The sequence below is a fragment of the Sciurus vulgaris genome (assembly GCF_902686455.1).
Source record: "Sciurus vulgaris genome assembly, chromosome: 11".
NCBI lineage: Eukaryota > Metazoa > Chordata > Mammalia > Rodentia > Sciuridae > Sciurus > Sciurus vulgaris.
In genome coordinates, this window is record NC_136472.1 from 9,049,399 (window position 1) to 9,064,008 (window position 14,610).

General features: G+C 61.1%; 1 protein-coding gene across 1 annotated transcript in view; it reads left to right on the forward strand.

Annotated features, from left to right (window-relative positions):
- The window catches only part of NRXN2 (neurexin 2), a 101,285-nt gene that overhangs the window by 56,208 nt on the left and 30,467 nt on the right, over positions 1–14,610 (forward strand). Inside the window, 6 exon segments of the mRNA XM_079104058.1 lie at positions 1,541–1,567; positions 3,005–3,124; positions 3,580–3,961; positions 4,502–4,692; positions 6,087–6,260; positions 6,533–6,652. Of these exon segments, the coding sequence (XP_078960184.1) occupies positions 1,541–1,567; positions 3,005–3,124; positions 3,580–3,961; positions 4,502–4,692; positions 6,087–6,260; positions 6,533–6,652 (1,014 nt within the window).

Below are 14,610 nucleotides of genomic sequence, written 5' to 3' on the forward strand. Positions count from 1 at the left end.
CTCTCCCTGTCACTTCTCACTTCCTGTGTCTGCCCTTTGACCTTCCTCTGCCCCTCTCTTGGTGCCAGGCTGTGGCTCAGGGTCCCGGCTGCTCCCCCCACTCTTCTGCTGCGGTTGACAACGCGTGTGGAGCTCAGCTGTACTGCCCGACAGGCCCATGACCCCCAGGGCCACAGGGGCCATCTGATTACCTCCACTGCAGGAACCTTCAGGGGCCCAGGGGATGCCAGGGGCATCCTGAGCCATGGGGTATGTGGGCAGGGCCTGTTTTTGGAGGAGCAACAGGAGGGAGGCCAGGATATGGCTGTTGACTGAGGGCTCCCTGCAAGGCGAGGGCTGTCACCTGATCCCTTGCTGATCTTCCTGTCCCAGTCCCAGTTCACAGGAGGGGAAGCTGAGGCTCAGAGAGAAACCCTTTGCCCAAGATCACATAGTAGGCAGTGTTCGGAAAAGACCACTGACCCCTGCCTCCAGGCCCAGGGCTTTCTGCGGCTCCAGCCAGCCGGCTCCCTCAGTGAGTCGGGTCTGGGTCTCATAAAGCAGGACAGGCAACCTAAGGGTCTAGGACCTGGACTTCACAGGACCTGGTGCTCTGTTCTTCTGCAAGGGCCGGCTCTTCCACCTTGTGGGCGATGTGTCCAACCAGGGTGATGGCCAGAGGATCTGGGGCCCCAGGTTGCAGGTTCTGTGAAGCCATGGTCTTGCCAACCACAAGGGCCCCTTCCAGCCTGGAAATCAGGGCACGGCAGTGCAGGGCTGGGCAGAGGCAGGAGCCTTTGTTTACCATGTCTGCTTGGCCCCGACTTGCTCTGTGTCTTAGGAAAGGTCATATTTTGGAGGTCTCCATGACTCTTTCTGTGTGACCTTGGCCCCTCCCTAGGAAGACATGAAATGCTAGTTCTTGAGGGTGAAGGAGCACCCTAATCCCTAGTGGCAGCCTGGCTTCTCCCAGGACGGGGGTGGGCAGAAGGAAGGTTCCTGTAGGGGCGGTGCCAGCCCCTGGGGCTCTGGGAGGTACATGGCCTCGGGAAGGGGGCCTGGGGCAGACCCCTCCATTGAGCTCAGAGCAGGAGCTGTGGTGTCACGCCTGGGCTCTGAGCAGGGAGTCGTTCCAGAGCAGGGGATGCAGGACCTTGGCCCCCCACCATCTCCCTCCCAGAGGCTGGGGAGATGTGGGGCTGGTCAAGCCCTCAGCCCCTGGTGATCCCCTGTACCACTGGGATTCCCAAGGTGCCCGTCTCCCTCAGACATGAGCGGCCTGGGCCCCTCCAAGAAAGGGACACAAGCCCTCTTCCCATCACCTGACTGCCCTGCCTCCCGGCTCTGGGGAGGGTTGGAGCCTTCTTGGGGGCAGGAGGGGTTGGGGTTCAACTGAGGAAGGGGAGAGGGCACCTGGGCACGCGTGGTCCCCGGAAAGTGGCCCTGGGGGGAACCCCGCCCGCAGATACCCCTCCCTGTGAAGGATGTAAAAAAAAAAAAAAAAACCTTGTTCTGCCTTTTTGTCTCCCCTCCCCCTCTGCCCGCCCCATGGCCCCCCCAGACTGCCTGCGCGTCGGCTGCGCACCCAGTAAGTGGCTTCCCTCTTCTGCAGAGGCCCAAGGGGACTGGGGTGCTGGACACTGGGACTTAGGGAGGGAGGAAGGGCGGGAAGGCGGATCCTGCATCGCTGGCTTGTGTGGATGCTGGGCATGGGTGAGGGGTGAGGAGCAGGTGTGGGGGCCGAGTGGAGGGGGTACCGGAGGGCAGGACGGACAGAATGAATCAGACCAGGGACAGCTGGCAAAGCATCCTTGGTCAGGGTACTCGGTGGGTTCTGGGAAAAGAAAGACCAGGGAACTTGTCGCCGAAGTCTACAGGAGGGTGGGGAGGAGGTGGAAACAGGGGCCAGGTGGCACCTGCCTCAGGAAGCTCCACCATCCTATAGGCGGGAAGGAGCGGAGGTGCAGGGGATGTGCTGCCGCATCTCCAGAGACAGCCACAAGGGGGCAGGCGAGGCACGCGGGAAGGAAGACGAGGGCCAGGAACGCCCAGGGCCTCAGAGTTGAGCCCAACGCGTGGCTGTGTTGGCTGAAGCCCGCCACCCTGCGGGCTCCTTCAGAGAGGGCAGTGAGGGTTGCCAGCGGGGGCGGCAGGAGGGCCGGTGTGGCTGGGCTGGATGCTCTGAGGTCAGGTCATCAAGGGAGCATGTGAGCATGGAAGGCACAGGTAGAGACTGTGTACCAGGTCCTTTGCTGAATGTGTGTGTCACATGCTGTGTGAGGACCAGAGACCCTTTAATGCCAGCACACTCAGCCCCAGCAGGAGTGAGCACCAGGGGCCCAGGGATGACCTGGGAATGCAGCACAATCCACCTACGGTTGAAAGATAAGTATGTTTGATCTTAGACTTGGGGAGCAGATAATCCTGACCTTGAATAAGTGGTCAAAATTCCTACGAAGCAGAACATCGCCCTCTGGCTGTGCTGGCTCCTTACCTGCTGTGCATGTGGCCACACGGCCTGTGTGCAGAGTTCAGCAGGCAAAAGGGTCACACTGGGTCCCCCTGCGGAAGGGGGAGCTGGGTGCCAGGGTGGATGATGAGCTCAGAGTGCCATTTCCATTGGGCTGCACGGTCAGGCTGTGTAGCTTTTGAAAGGGTCAGGCCTGTGCTTATGTACTGGCGACACACTGCAGGTCCTCAGGAGTCGGGAAAGTTGATTGTAGGTCTGAACCTCTGCGTGTGGGGCGTCAGGGTGCGACTCCAGGGGCACCGTTCACCCCCTCTTCTACGTCAATGGCACCCTCTGAAGTCGAGCCCCGTGACTGAGTGCATCTGAGTGAGAAAGCTGTATGTGTGTGTGTACCCTGGGTGTGAGGTAGGCTGGGCGTGTGCGTACTTGTGTGCACGGGTGTGTGGCACCACAGCTGTGTGCACACGTGCGTGGGGGCTGCCTTGTGCCCAGGTGGCCCGGGAAGCTTCGTGGGCACGTGTGGGTGGTGTGCTCACTCCCCCCTTGGTGCTGCAGGTAAAGGGCCTGAGACGCTCTTTGCGGGTCACAAGCTCAATGACAATGAGTGGCACACCGTGAGGGTGGTGCGGCGTGGCAAGAGCCTGCAGCTGTCCGTGGACAACGTGACTGTGGAGGGTAGGTGGACACCTCTCTGGGGTCCCGCACTGGGTTCTTGGTGACCACTGCCTGGACGGCCAGGCCCACAGTGGCATTCTGGGGCGTGGCCGCTGCCTTTTCTCCCGCAGGGGTGGTTCAGCATGGGGGTGGGCCCCAGGGTCTTCCAACGCCCGCAGGCAGCTTTCCCCGAAAGCCCACAGGCCATCCAGCAATGGGCCCACCAACTCCTTGAGCTGTGTCTGCCGCTCGTGCTGGCCGAGGCCAACTCTGCTGATGTCCCTTAGACCCCAGTGAAGTCCAAACCTTGACACGGTTTACTATAAATAATCCCAGTGTCAACTTTGACCCTATAAAGAACTCTTTAACTTGAATGGTAATGGTTAACTCACTAGAACCTGAGGCCCAGTCCCAGCAGTGACCCTCTGCTCTGTGCTCCGAGGCCATCCCCTCATCTCATCTCCTGTCCCGAGCAGGGCAAATGGCAGGAGCCCACACTCGGCTGGAGTTCCACAACATCGAGACGGGCATCATGACGGAGCGGCGGTTCATCTCCGTGGTGCCCTCCAACTTCATCGGGCACCTGAGTGGGCTGGTGTTCAACGGCCAGCCCTACATGGACCAGTGCAAGGACGGCGACATCACCTACTGCGAGCTCAATGCTCGCTTTGGCCTGCGTGCCATTGTGGCGGACCCTGTCACCTTCAAGAGCCGCAGCAGCTACCTGGCCCTGGCCACGCTGCAGGCCTACGCCTCCATGCACCTCTTCTTCCAGTTCAAGACCACGGCCCCTGACGGGCTTCTCCTCTTCAACTCGGGCAACGGCAACGACTTCATCGTCATCGAGCTGGTCAAGGGGTGAGGGGCCGGGCATTGCTTAGGGGAGCGAGCGGTCCCCTCCCCTTTCAGACCAGACACAGCTCCCTGGACCATTGCGGGTACCTGGTGCCCCCAAACCACAGGTCAAGCTTCAGCTCCCCAACTACAGAGCCAAGATGGAGAAGCAGCACCACTTGCAGGCTGCTGACTCCCCAGGGTCCCCATCGTCCCCCTTCTCCCCAGCCCTCTTCACACGCCAGTCAGCCTAGCCCCTCAGCCTTGGAGGAGTCTATCCCAGAACAGCTCCTGGGGAACCCTGCTGCCCCATAAAACTGCCCCCATCCACTGGCTCCTCTGGCTTGTGTCACGGGAGCCCGCTCCTCAGCGGTCCTCTGTCCCGGTCCCCTCCCTATGATGGGACCTTCCATCCTTGCCCTCTTACCGTTGCTTCGGTTCCCTCCTTGGGGTCCCCGTTATTCCCACGGCCCCCAGGACCCCTGCCAGCTGTAGCTCCTCGGTACCCCGCCTCCCAGCATCGCCCCCTCCCTGACCCCGTGTCTCCTCCCTACCGTGGGGCAGGTACATCCACTACGTGTTTGACCTGGGGAATGGCCCGTCCTTGATGAAGGGGAACTCAGACAAACCAGTCAATGACAACCAGTGGCACAACGTGGTGGTGTCCAGGGACCCAGGCAACGTGCACACGCTCAAGATTGACTCCCGCACTGTCACGCAGCACTCCAATGGCGCCCGAAACCTCGATCTCAAAGGTGGGGCTGGGGCCTCTGGAGGAGGCCTGGCCTTAGCCCAGATGCCCGGCACCCCAGCAAGGGCCCCTTCCTGCAATGCTGCTTCCTCACCCCCACCCAGCCTCCCTGCCTCCCAATCTCCACTATGTCCCACTGACCACTTCTGGTCAAAGTCCCACTCAGCTTTCCTGCGAGTCCACCTTGCCACTTAGCCCTGGTCACGAGACATGTTCCATGGGGTTCCCAGGGGCCTGAACCTAGAGCGAGGAGCATGTAGCCCAGGCCTTGCAAGGACCTCCCAGACCCCCAGCTTGAGAAGCCTGCCTCAGTTGAGGGCTGGAGAAAGAAGAGGGTGCTCGGTAGCTGGTCCAGTGCTGCTGCGGGGCGGGGACAGAGGACAGAGCACGCACAGTACCTGGCGGCCCTGAGTCCTGCATCTTGGGCATGGGCTGGGCTCACTGTGGGTGACACCGGTGTTCCACGTTCTCCAGGGTCTCTTCAGTAGTCATCGACATGATCATTGCCTGTCCCCAGGGTAGGCGGTTGAGAGGGTGGGAAGAGGAGTGTGAATGAAGAGGCTGGACTTTGGGACAGGAGGGATGAGGCCGGTGGCTGCTGGAGCCCATGGAGGTCCATGTGAGCTACCTCCTCGCACAGGCCCCGAGGGACCCCGGGTGTCCACAGGACTCAAACCGCCAGAGCTGGGGAGGGCACTGGAAGCCAGAGAATTCACTCCCCTCACCAGATCCCAGGTTTGCCAGACCTGGTGGCACAGGGCTGCCAATTCTTCTTGCTCCCAGGAGAGGGCGATGTGCCCCAGAGAATCTGAAGTGGCCGCCAGCCTGGGGTGGGCTTGTGCACGCTGGCCAGGGTGCAGGTTGGCCAGTGTGTGGGCAGAAGCCCTGCTAAGTGCTGGCCAAGGGGGATCCTGTGGGGGATCGGGTGGCCCCAAGGAGAACTTCTTTCCAGAGTGCCAGCTGTTGGGGGCGGGGAGGAGGCTCAGTGCTGCCTGGGAGAGAACTCCAGGTTGGGAGAGGCCTAAGGAGTTCTAGAAGGGGAGGCTTTGGGGGAGCGGCGGGGGTGGAGGGGATGGGGCTGCACGTTATGAAAAGCCCTGATTACAGGCCGGAACTGGAACCGAACGTGTGGGAGAGAGCTCGGAGCAGGTTCCTCCAGCTGTCCCCCCACCCCCAACTCTCCCCGGCATCTGGGCTTCTCTGGGAGGGGCGCAGGCAGATGGCAAAATGGAGAGGAAGGAGGAAGAGGCGGGGGGGTGGGTATCTGCAGGTCGTCAGCTCTCTGTTGGGGACACCATGAGCCTCCTAGAGAGCTGGGAGGACCTGAAAGCAGGGTGCCAGGGTCCTGGGAGGCACATGGGGACTGGTGTCAGCGTGCTGACCCCACTCCCTTTGCAGGGGAGCTGTACATTGGCGGCCTGAGCAAGAATATGTTTGGCAACCTGCCTAAGCTGGTGGCTTCCCGGGACGGCTTTCAGGGCTGCCTGGCCTCGGTGGACCTCAACGGGCGCCTCCCGGACCTCATCGCCGACGCCCTGCACCGCATCGGGCAGGTGGAGAGGGGCTGTGACGGTGAGTGGAGGGAAGCAGCTCGGTGTGGCCTGTGCCCAGCACATGCTTCCTTCTTGGGCCTGTGGGAACCTGTACCCAGAGCTCTGGGGCAGGGGACCTCTGGGTGAAGGGTCGCTGGCCCTCCACTCTGGCTACTTTGCATAGTTCAAGGCCAAACCAGGCAGTCTTTGAGCCTCACCTCGTCCCCCAGGCAGAGCTGAGGCAACTGCATCCCCTGGGGGAGGGAGGGGGCTCGGCTGAGTCGGGGTGTCCCTTCCTCCTGCCCGCTCCAGGCCCCAGCACCACCTGCACGGAGGAGTCCTGTGCCAACCAGGGCGTCTGCCTGCAGCAATGGGACGGCTTCACCTGTGACTGCACCATGACCTCCTACGGAGGCCCCGTCTGCAATGACCGTGAGTGCCCGGGGGTGGGCGGTGGGAGAGCAGGTCCCCAGCCCGGGAGCTCTGCTGCCTTCTTCTAACTTGCCACCATGCCACCAAAGCCAAGCAGAGCTGCTGGCAGAACTGTCTCAGAGTCTTTCTCTGGAGACGGTGCAGAATCACTGCTGCCTGGATCTCTGGGGTCGTCTGTTGATAGGTGACCCCTCCTGGTTCCGAGCTGGTGGGACAGCTGGCTTCCCTGGATACAGGCTCTGCTGTTCCCTTCTTCTCCTTCAAGAATCCCAAGTGCAGGTTGTCCTCTTGAGACACAAGGACACTCCCTGGTGTCCTCGCTTGGTCCCTATCCCTCCCTGGGCATCTGCCTGCCGGCTTGTGTGTTGTCTGAGGTCCCTCCCCAGAGAGGGCAGGGTTAGCAGCACTTTCTAGTCCCTAGTGGTTGGTGACTGGCAGCTAGTTAGAGCCTGGCGGAGTGGGGACAGCCTTTGGCTTTTGGAGGGACTTTGGAGCTTCTCTCTGATGACTGGGCTGGGGCAGGGGGCTGGGCAAAGGACAGTCTCCTTAGACATCCCTTGAGAGGGCTCTGGTGGGAAGCTCTATTGAGAGACCAAACAGACACGCTCACTCACAGGCACACGCGTGCGTGCACGCACACACACACAAAAGAACTGCGTCTTTCCATGTGAGGAGCGTGCAGTGAGGCCCGGCGAGGGCAGCCGATTTGCGGACGTAGCCCACAGTACCCCTGCCTCCATGACCACACTGCTGGCTCTTTGGCGAATTTCTCACGGGGGACACCTACTGGTTCCAGGGACTGGGGCTCTTGGAGGGAGGTTGGCTTCCCTTCCCCTCTGAAAACATATCCAGCCCATCTCGCTCAGCACGTTTCTGGTGTTCTCAGGCATGGCCAGCCCTGGGGCCCTTGTCCCCACGCTGTCCCCAGGATTTCTCTCATCTGACCTGCTGCTCTCTGTGTCTGCCACAGCCTCTCAGACGGTCAGCTCAGGGGCACTTGGGGCCTGGCTGTCATGCTGTGGCCGGGCCTCTTCCCTCCAGGTAGCTCAGCTCCACACAGTTCTGCAGACATATAATGGACAGTTCAGTGTCACTGACAAAGCCCCTTCCATTTGATCTTCAGAGAAGGCTGTGGGCTGCAAACCATCCTTGCCTTTTGACTGGGGAGGAGCCTGGCATCCTAGGGCATTGGAGGCACAGCTCAGCTAGAACCGTGTGTCCTGCCTCTGACTGTTACGCCTGTTGCTCGAGTTCTCAGGATGGTGGTTGTGCCATTTCTTACTTGGGGTGGAGGAAATCTGATCAAAAATCGCTGCTACCCGTCAGCACTACTCACTCCCATACAGTGGAAGCTTCTGGAAAGGGGGCCCAGTGATAGATGGTGTGTGGGGGGGGAGGTCTAGGGAGTTGTGCCACCTTTGGGCAGAGATGGGAAGAACAACTTCTCTGGGTTCCTCTCTGTGGAAGGGAGGGAGAGTTGGAGCTGGGGAGCAGGGCCCATCTTGGGAAGTGCCACCATTCCCAAGCACTGGTCTGGTGGCATGGCCTGAGCAAAGCTGCGGAGCTAAAGACAAGGTGGGTGCAACTGGGAGCCTGCATGCTGCTCCTCCCAGGGAGCCACCACTGGCCCTGGGGTACCTCTGATCTGTCCCCACCCCAAGGACAGGGCAAGAATCTGGGGAGTGTGGTCTCTGCTGAGGCTTTCAAGCCACACCCACTTTCCTCCTGGGGTTGCTTTTCTGTCTGGTTTTTCACGCCTTTTCTATGGCTGGTCTTCTTGGGGACCTGTGTGCCCCATATCAGGCAGGGACCCAGTAGGGAGATGCACTCTATATGAGGGTCCTGGGAGCCCAGCAGGGCCTGGGCCTGAAGAGAGGGAGGAGAGGAGACTCCGCCAAGGTGGAGAGGCAGAGCCAGGCCCCTGAGCATCCCAGCTGGGGCAGGCAGCTGTCTGGTGAGGAAGACACTGGGAGGTGTGACCTTTGGGACAACCTTTCTTCATTCATTGACTCCATTTCTCCATCTGTGACTTGGGAACTACTCCTGGTGGGGCCAGGACCTCTGTTCCTCTAAGGCTCAGGAGATTCTGCTCTGGGAAGACTGGAGAGAGAAGATCAGAAAGAGAGAGCCCATCTCTGTGATGAGAGACAGGAAGGTGGAGAGGATGAAAACAGGATTTGAAAAGAGAGGGGCGGTACTTCCTTCCCCAAAGCCCCTGGGCTTGTGCTCTGTCTCAGAGGCTGTCTCCTGCCTCCCAGGGGGTTGGCTCCTCTCCGGCTCTGCCTCCCTGTCTCTGCGTCTCTGCAGCTCCTATTGATCTCTTGCACACCTCTGTCTCTCTCTGCCTTTACCCTCATGTCTCCCCCTGGCCAGCACCTCCCCTCCCCCTCTCTCCAGTTCCCACTCACCGATATTGATTGGCCTCTAGGCGGTTTCCCTTCCTCTCCTCTCGCCACCAGCTCCTCCCTCCCTCCCTTTGGGGCCATAAATTTTCTGCCTGCTCAGAGCTGTGTCAGTCTATATTCCAGAGCACAGGAATGGGCCAGAGAGGACAGGAAGGCACATCCTCTGGGAGCCTCAGCCTACTGTCTCCTTCCTCATGGGGCCACGCAGCATCTGGAAGCCTCATCCCGGGGGCCTCTGCAGACCTCTTTTTTTACTTTAGAAGGACTGGGGGCCTTAGTAGATTCTGGCATCTAGCAAGGATTAAGGGTGGCAGCCGCAAAGGGGGAGCTGTCCCAGGTCCTGACTGTACCCAGGAACGAGGGCAGTGTACAAGTCTCTCGGAGACAATTCTGCTCCCAAACAGAATTCAGACTCCAGTAAGCAGGAGCCAGCTGTCCCCAGCCCTCCCCTTTCCCACCTCATCTGCCCCTTCCTCTTGCCCATTTCTTCTCACTCTGCTACACCATGTTTTCAGCTCCGCACCACCTCTCCTCTTCCCTTCCTCCTGTAACCTCCACCTGCTTCCCCAGGGCCCTCTTTCCTGTCCAAGCAGGTTGATACGAAAATGGAGGTGACATCCAAATGCACTTACCCCCAGGGCCATGATGGATGCTTCCCGGAGGCCCCCCAAAGTTTTTTGGAAGGCAGATCCATGTGAGGGGCACTCTATGGGAGACAAAAATGTCCCAGGAAGGGTTTTGTTGTAAGTGGGACACTCAGTGGACAGGTGTCCTGGAGACCCCCGTGAAGGGAGAGGTTGAGGCTGGGAGAGAGGTCTCAGGCCTGGAGAGGAAGGAGTGGAGGAGTGGGGGAGCCTTGTGCAGCAGTTGGAGAGCACCCTCTTGGGACGGTGGGGAGCAGAGTGTATGCGTGGCTGTGTCTTACTCTTGAGCACCTTTGGGGCTCTGGGTACATTGTCTGGTATGGATGACCCTGTTTTGGAGGATGAGTTTCGGGGGGTAGGGGTGTATGTGTGTGTGCTGGCCATGCATTGCCTGCGATCAAACACGTATGTATGTGTGCACGAATGCCTTCGTGAGCATGTGTGCACGCCCTGCTGAGAGCGATTTGGTGTGCAGTGTCCGTGAGCACATGCATGGATATGTGTCCGCACCGTGTGCCTGCCCGCACACTGGTGCCTGTGTGGACACGTGGGTGTCTCCATATCCAAGCCCGTCTACATCCCAGCGTGCACGTGTGTTCGGAGGGCTGCGTGAAGAGGTGGCTCTGGCCACATCTCCGCGCTGGACCAGCGAGCACTACTGGGGCTCGTCCGGGTGCGGGGGAGGGGAGGAGGAGGAAGAGAGCGGCCTCTCTCGCTAGCCTCAGTCCTGTTCAATTATTCAGCAGGGCCCCTTCTCCCGGAGGGGGGCGGTGCGGGTGGAGAGCGCGCGCCCGGCGCGGGGGAGGGGCGGGGCGCGCGCAGAGGAGAGGCGAGCGCCGAGCGGGCTAGCCAGGTGCCACGCCGCGGAGCTGCCCAGCGCCGCCCGCAGATCGGGAGCCGCTCGGCCCCTCCGCCCTGCCCCCTCCCCCCGCGCCCCCTCCCTCCCCGCCTCCTCCCTCGCCCTCCTCCTCTCCCTTCCAGCCTCTCAGCCTCTGCAGCAACACTCCGCTGCCTCCATCTCTCCGCCGGAATCTCGCAGGCTCGCGCCTCTCCTCGGCTCGCCCCGCTCCCTCCTCTCCTCTCCCCTCCTCTCCTCTCCCTTCACCCCCTCACCCGGATTCGCTTCCCTTCCCCGTTCTCCCGCCCCCCTCCCCGGCCGCTCCCTCCTCTCCCCCGGCCTCCGTCGGGCGGCAGCGGCAGCGGCAGCGGCGGCGGCGGCGCGGCCGGGAGTCTCCGCCGGCCTCGCGCTTTCCGGGGAGCCGGGCCTCCGTCCCCCTTCTCTCCTCCAGCCCGCGCCCTCCCCCGCCGCGCTCGGTTTTCCGCAGGATTTCCCCGCTCTCCCCTCCCCGCGTGGCCCCCGCTCGCCCGTCCTCTCCGCCCGGCACCATGCCCCCTCCCGCGGGTCTCTGACGGCCCCTCGCCGCGCCGAGCCCGCCGGCATGCGGGGAGACCCCTAGCTGCTCGCGATGGACCCAGGCGTCCTGGACCTCGGCGTCGCCGCTCCGCGGACCCCGGATTCCCCGGCGGGATCCAGTTGATCTCATTGGCTCCGGACTGAGGCTCGGGCTCGGGCGCTCCTTCTCCTCGCCCCCACCCCCCTCCCGGAGCTCGGAGCCGGAGGGGGGCTTCGCGGGGCCGCGCAGCCCCGCGTCCCCGCCCCCGGCATGGGGCTGTGAGGCGGCCGCCCCCGGGCCGAGATGCCCCCCGGGGGGAGCGGGCCGGGGGGGTGCCCGCGCCGCCCCCCCGCCCTGGCCGGGCCCCTGCCGCCGCCGCCGCCGCCGCCACCGCTGCCGCCGCTGCTGCCGCTGCTGCTGCTGCTGCTGCTGGGGGCGGCCGAGGGGGCCCGGGTCTCGTCCAGCCTCAGCACCACCCACCACGTCCACCACTTCCACAGCAAGCACGGCACCGTGCCCATCGCCATCAACCGCATGCCCTTCCTCACCCGCGGCGGGCACGGTAAGTGACGCCGCCACGCCGGCCTCCGGGTGCACCGCCCAGACCCCGGCGGGCCTCACCCCAGCTGTGCGCGCTCGGCCGGCCCGGGGCGCCCCTCTCCAGCTCCCATCTCGGCCCCACCCTCGCCTCCCTCTCTCCTCTGCCCCTCTGTCCCTCCGTCACTTGGTTCCGCGCCTCACCTGCATCTCCTGATCCCGGCGTCCGCTCTTTCCGCCTGGCCTCTCCGTAGCCCCATCACCTCCTGCCTGTCCTTTCATCCTTCCCGTTCGCCTTCCCCATCACCTCCATCCCTGCCCGTATCACCGCTCTGCCTGTTTCACCTCCACCTCTGCCTCACCCTCTCCTTCCCATCGCTGGTCTGTTGCCTCCCCCCCACCCATCTCGCTCCCATCTGTCATTTTTGCCTCTGACATGTCCATCTCCTCCGCTTTGGCCTCTTCATATCTGTCTGTTTCACCTCTGCGCCTTCAGCAACCTTCCCTTCTTCTTCCATTAGCCGCCTTCCCTGCGTGGGGGCAGTCAGCCCCACACTGTCCCATCATCCGCCCACCCTTGCCCCTTCCTCCTGGTGTCTACTCCGCTTCACCTCTGACCCCTAGCATCTCTCACCTCTGTAGCCCCAGCACTGTGTCCCAGGCTCCCCATCGCCTCCATCAGCCCTCTGTCACTGTCCACTCACATCAACCTCGCCCATCCCTGCAGCCTGCCACCCCTAATCCCTTCCCCTTCCACCTCAGGTCCCAGCCCCTCTGCTTCTGCCTTCCGCCACCTCTCACCTCCACCCTCCCTGCCCACCCTAAGGGCCCCCGTCGCTTCCTATCTTAGGCCCCCAAGAATTCTCTGTATGGCACCTCTTCCCATCTCTGTCCCTGTTACCTCCTGCCTCCTTTTCACTTCCCTCCTCTGTACTCTGCCTCACCTCCCAGCTCTGTACCTTGTCCTTCCATGGGGTACCCTCATCACCTCCATCTCGACCACGTCACTTCCCTCCTCACCTTTCATCGTTCCTTCCCCCTTCATCCCTCCATCACCTCCCTCTTCAGTCCCATCCCATCCTGTATTCTCTTCACCTGTTCCTGAACTCCCATCCCTTCCCATCTCTGTGCCCCCATCCGCGCCTTCCACTTCTGTACCCCTGTCACCTCCCGTCTGGGTGCTCTGACACCTCCACTCTCCAGCCACCTTTGATCTTGACTCCTATCCCCTGCCACCACTGGCCTTCAGCAGTTTCGCTCTGTGCCAGTGTGGCTTCCCATTTCTGTGCTTCCCTTCCCTGGCAGGCCTGGACCCTCCTCACTTCTCATTTGTGACTTCCCACCCCCTCACTCTGTTCCTTCCTTGGCCACTACAGCCACTACGCCTCCCTCTTCCTTGCTTCCCATCCTTGCCCCCACTGCCGCCCTTTTCTCCACTCATCTCTGCCTCCCATTGTTGTTCAGGCTGCCCATCCTTCCTGCCCCTGCTACTCCAGGCTTGCTGCTCCTTTTCTGGCCTCCCCTTTCTCTTTCTTCCTCTGTAGCTCTCTACTTTCATCTGTCATGGCTCTACTTTTGTTTCATCCACTTCCCCAAGAGCAGCTCCTGCAGATCCTCTCTCCTTTCTTCTCTCTTCTCCAACATAGCTTCCCTTATCTAATCTCTGTCTGGGGGTGCCCCTCCTTTGCAGTGCTCCCAGTTTCTTCTCCCATGTCCCCACCCCACACTTTGCTCCGGATCTTAACTCCCTCCCCTCCCCAGAGTCTCTCTGGCCTTCTCCACCTGCTGCCCCTCATTGTCTTCTGGCTCCCCAGGCCCGGTGTTGTTCTCAAAGGCTCTCAGGCCTTGGTCTGTCTGGGCAATGAGGTGAGGCATAAATGGGAAAGATAGGAGAGGGGAGCCAGGTACACTGGGAAGAACTTTGCTGGGTCAGGAGGAGGGGAGTGAAAGAGGAAGGCAAAGGAGAGAGGTGCTGGCCCAGGGATGATGGGATGACTGGAAGGAGTGCCCAAGGATCAGTCAAGGAGCAAGAGCGGGGCAGAGAGAAAGAACACGGGCCATGGCTTTCCACTGTGCCTGATGTTTTATCCTCTAACAATTCTAGATCTTTTAGAAGGGTTTTTTTCTTTTTTTTTTTTTTTTTTTTTTTTTTTTTTTTTGGCCTGGCTTCTGATACTGCATGGACACAGGCAGACACACACACACACACACACACACACGCACATGCATGCGAGCGCTCAGAACCTATGGAATGTTGGCATTGAGATTGCCTCACAGATGGCTACTCTCTTTCTGGGCACAGGAGGGAAAGGACCAGTGACTGCCCAGGGCCATGTGAAAGTACAGGAAGAGCTGGAGGGCACAGTGGGACAGTAAGGAAAAGTGTCTGGAGGTGGAATGGGGAGCCTCTGAAGGGTGGGGTGGCCAAGAAGGAGGAGGGTCCCAGGAAAGACAGAAGGCAAGGAGGCCACCTGTCATGGCTGAATGCCACTCTCCTCAGGCCTCGTCCTGCCCGGAGGCTCCCCAGAAATGCCCTGTGCAAGAGCACCCCTCTTCTCTCCTCACCTGCTCCTCTGCTTCCCTTAGGGAGTGCCGCTGCGCCTCTGCTCGCCTTCCTCATCTCCTCTCCACTCCTTCCCATTCCCCCTCCTAACCCTCACCTCTCCTGTTACATAATGTCCCTACCCACCTGCAAGATGCCATGGTCACTTCTGCACCTGATGTCACTCTGGGACGAGGGAAGACCATGCACCTGGTCTAAAAATGTGAAGAGGAGGTGACGCTCCCCTGGTCCTTGACCTCCCCCCAGTTCTTCCTTTTTTTTTTTTAGTGGGGATTGAACCCAGAAGTTCTTAACCATTGAGCCACATCCCCAGCCCCTTTTTTGTATTTTATTTAGAGACAGGGTCTCTCTGAGTTGCTTAAGGCCTTACTAAGTTGCTGAGGTTGGCTTTGAACTCGAGATCCTCCTGCCTCAG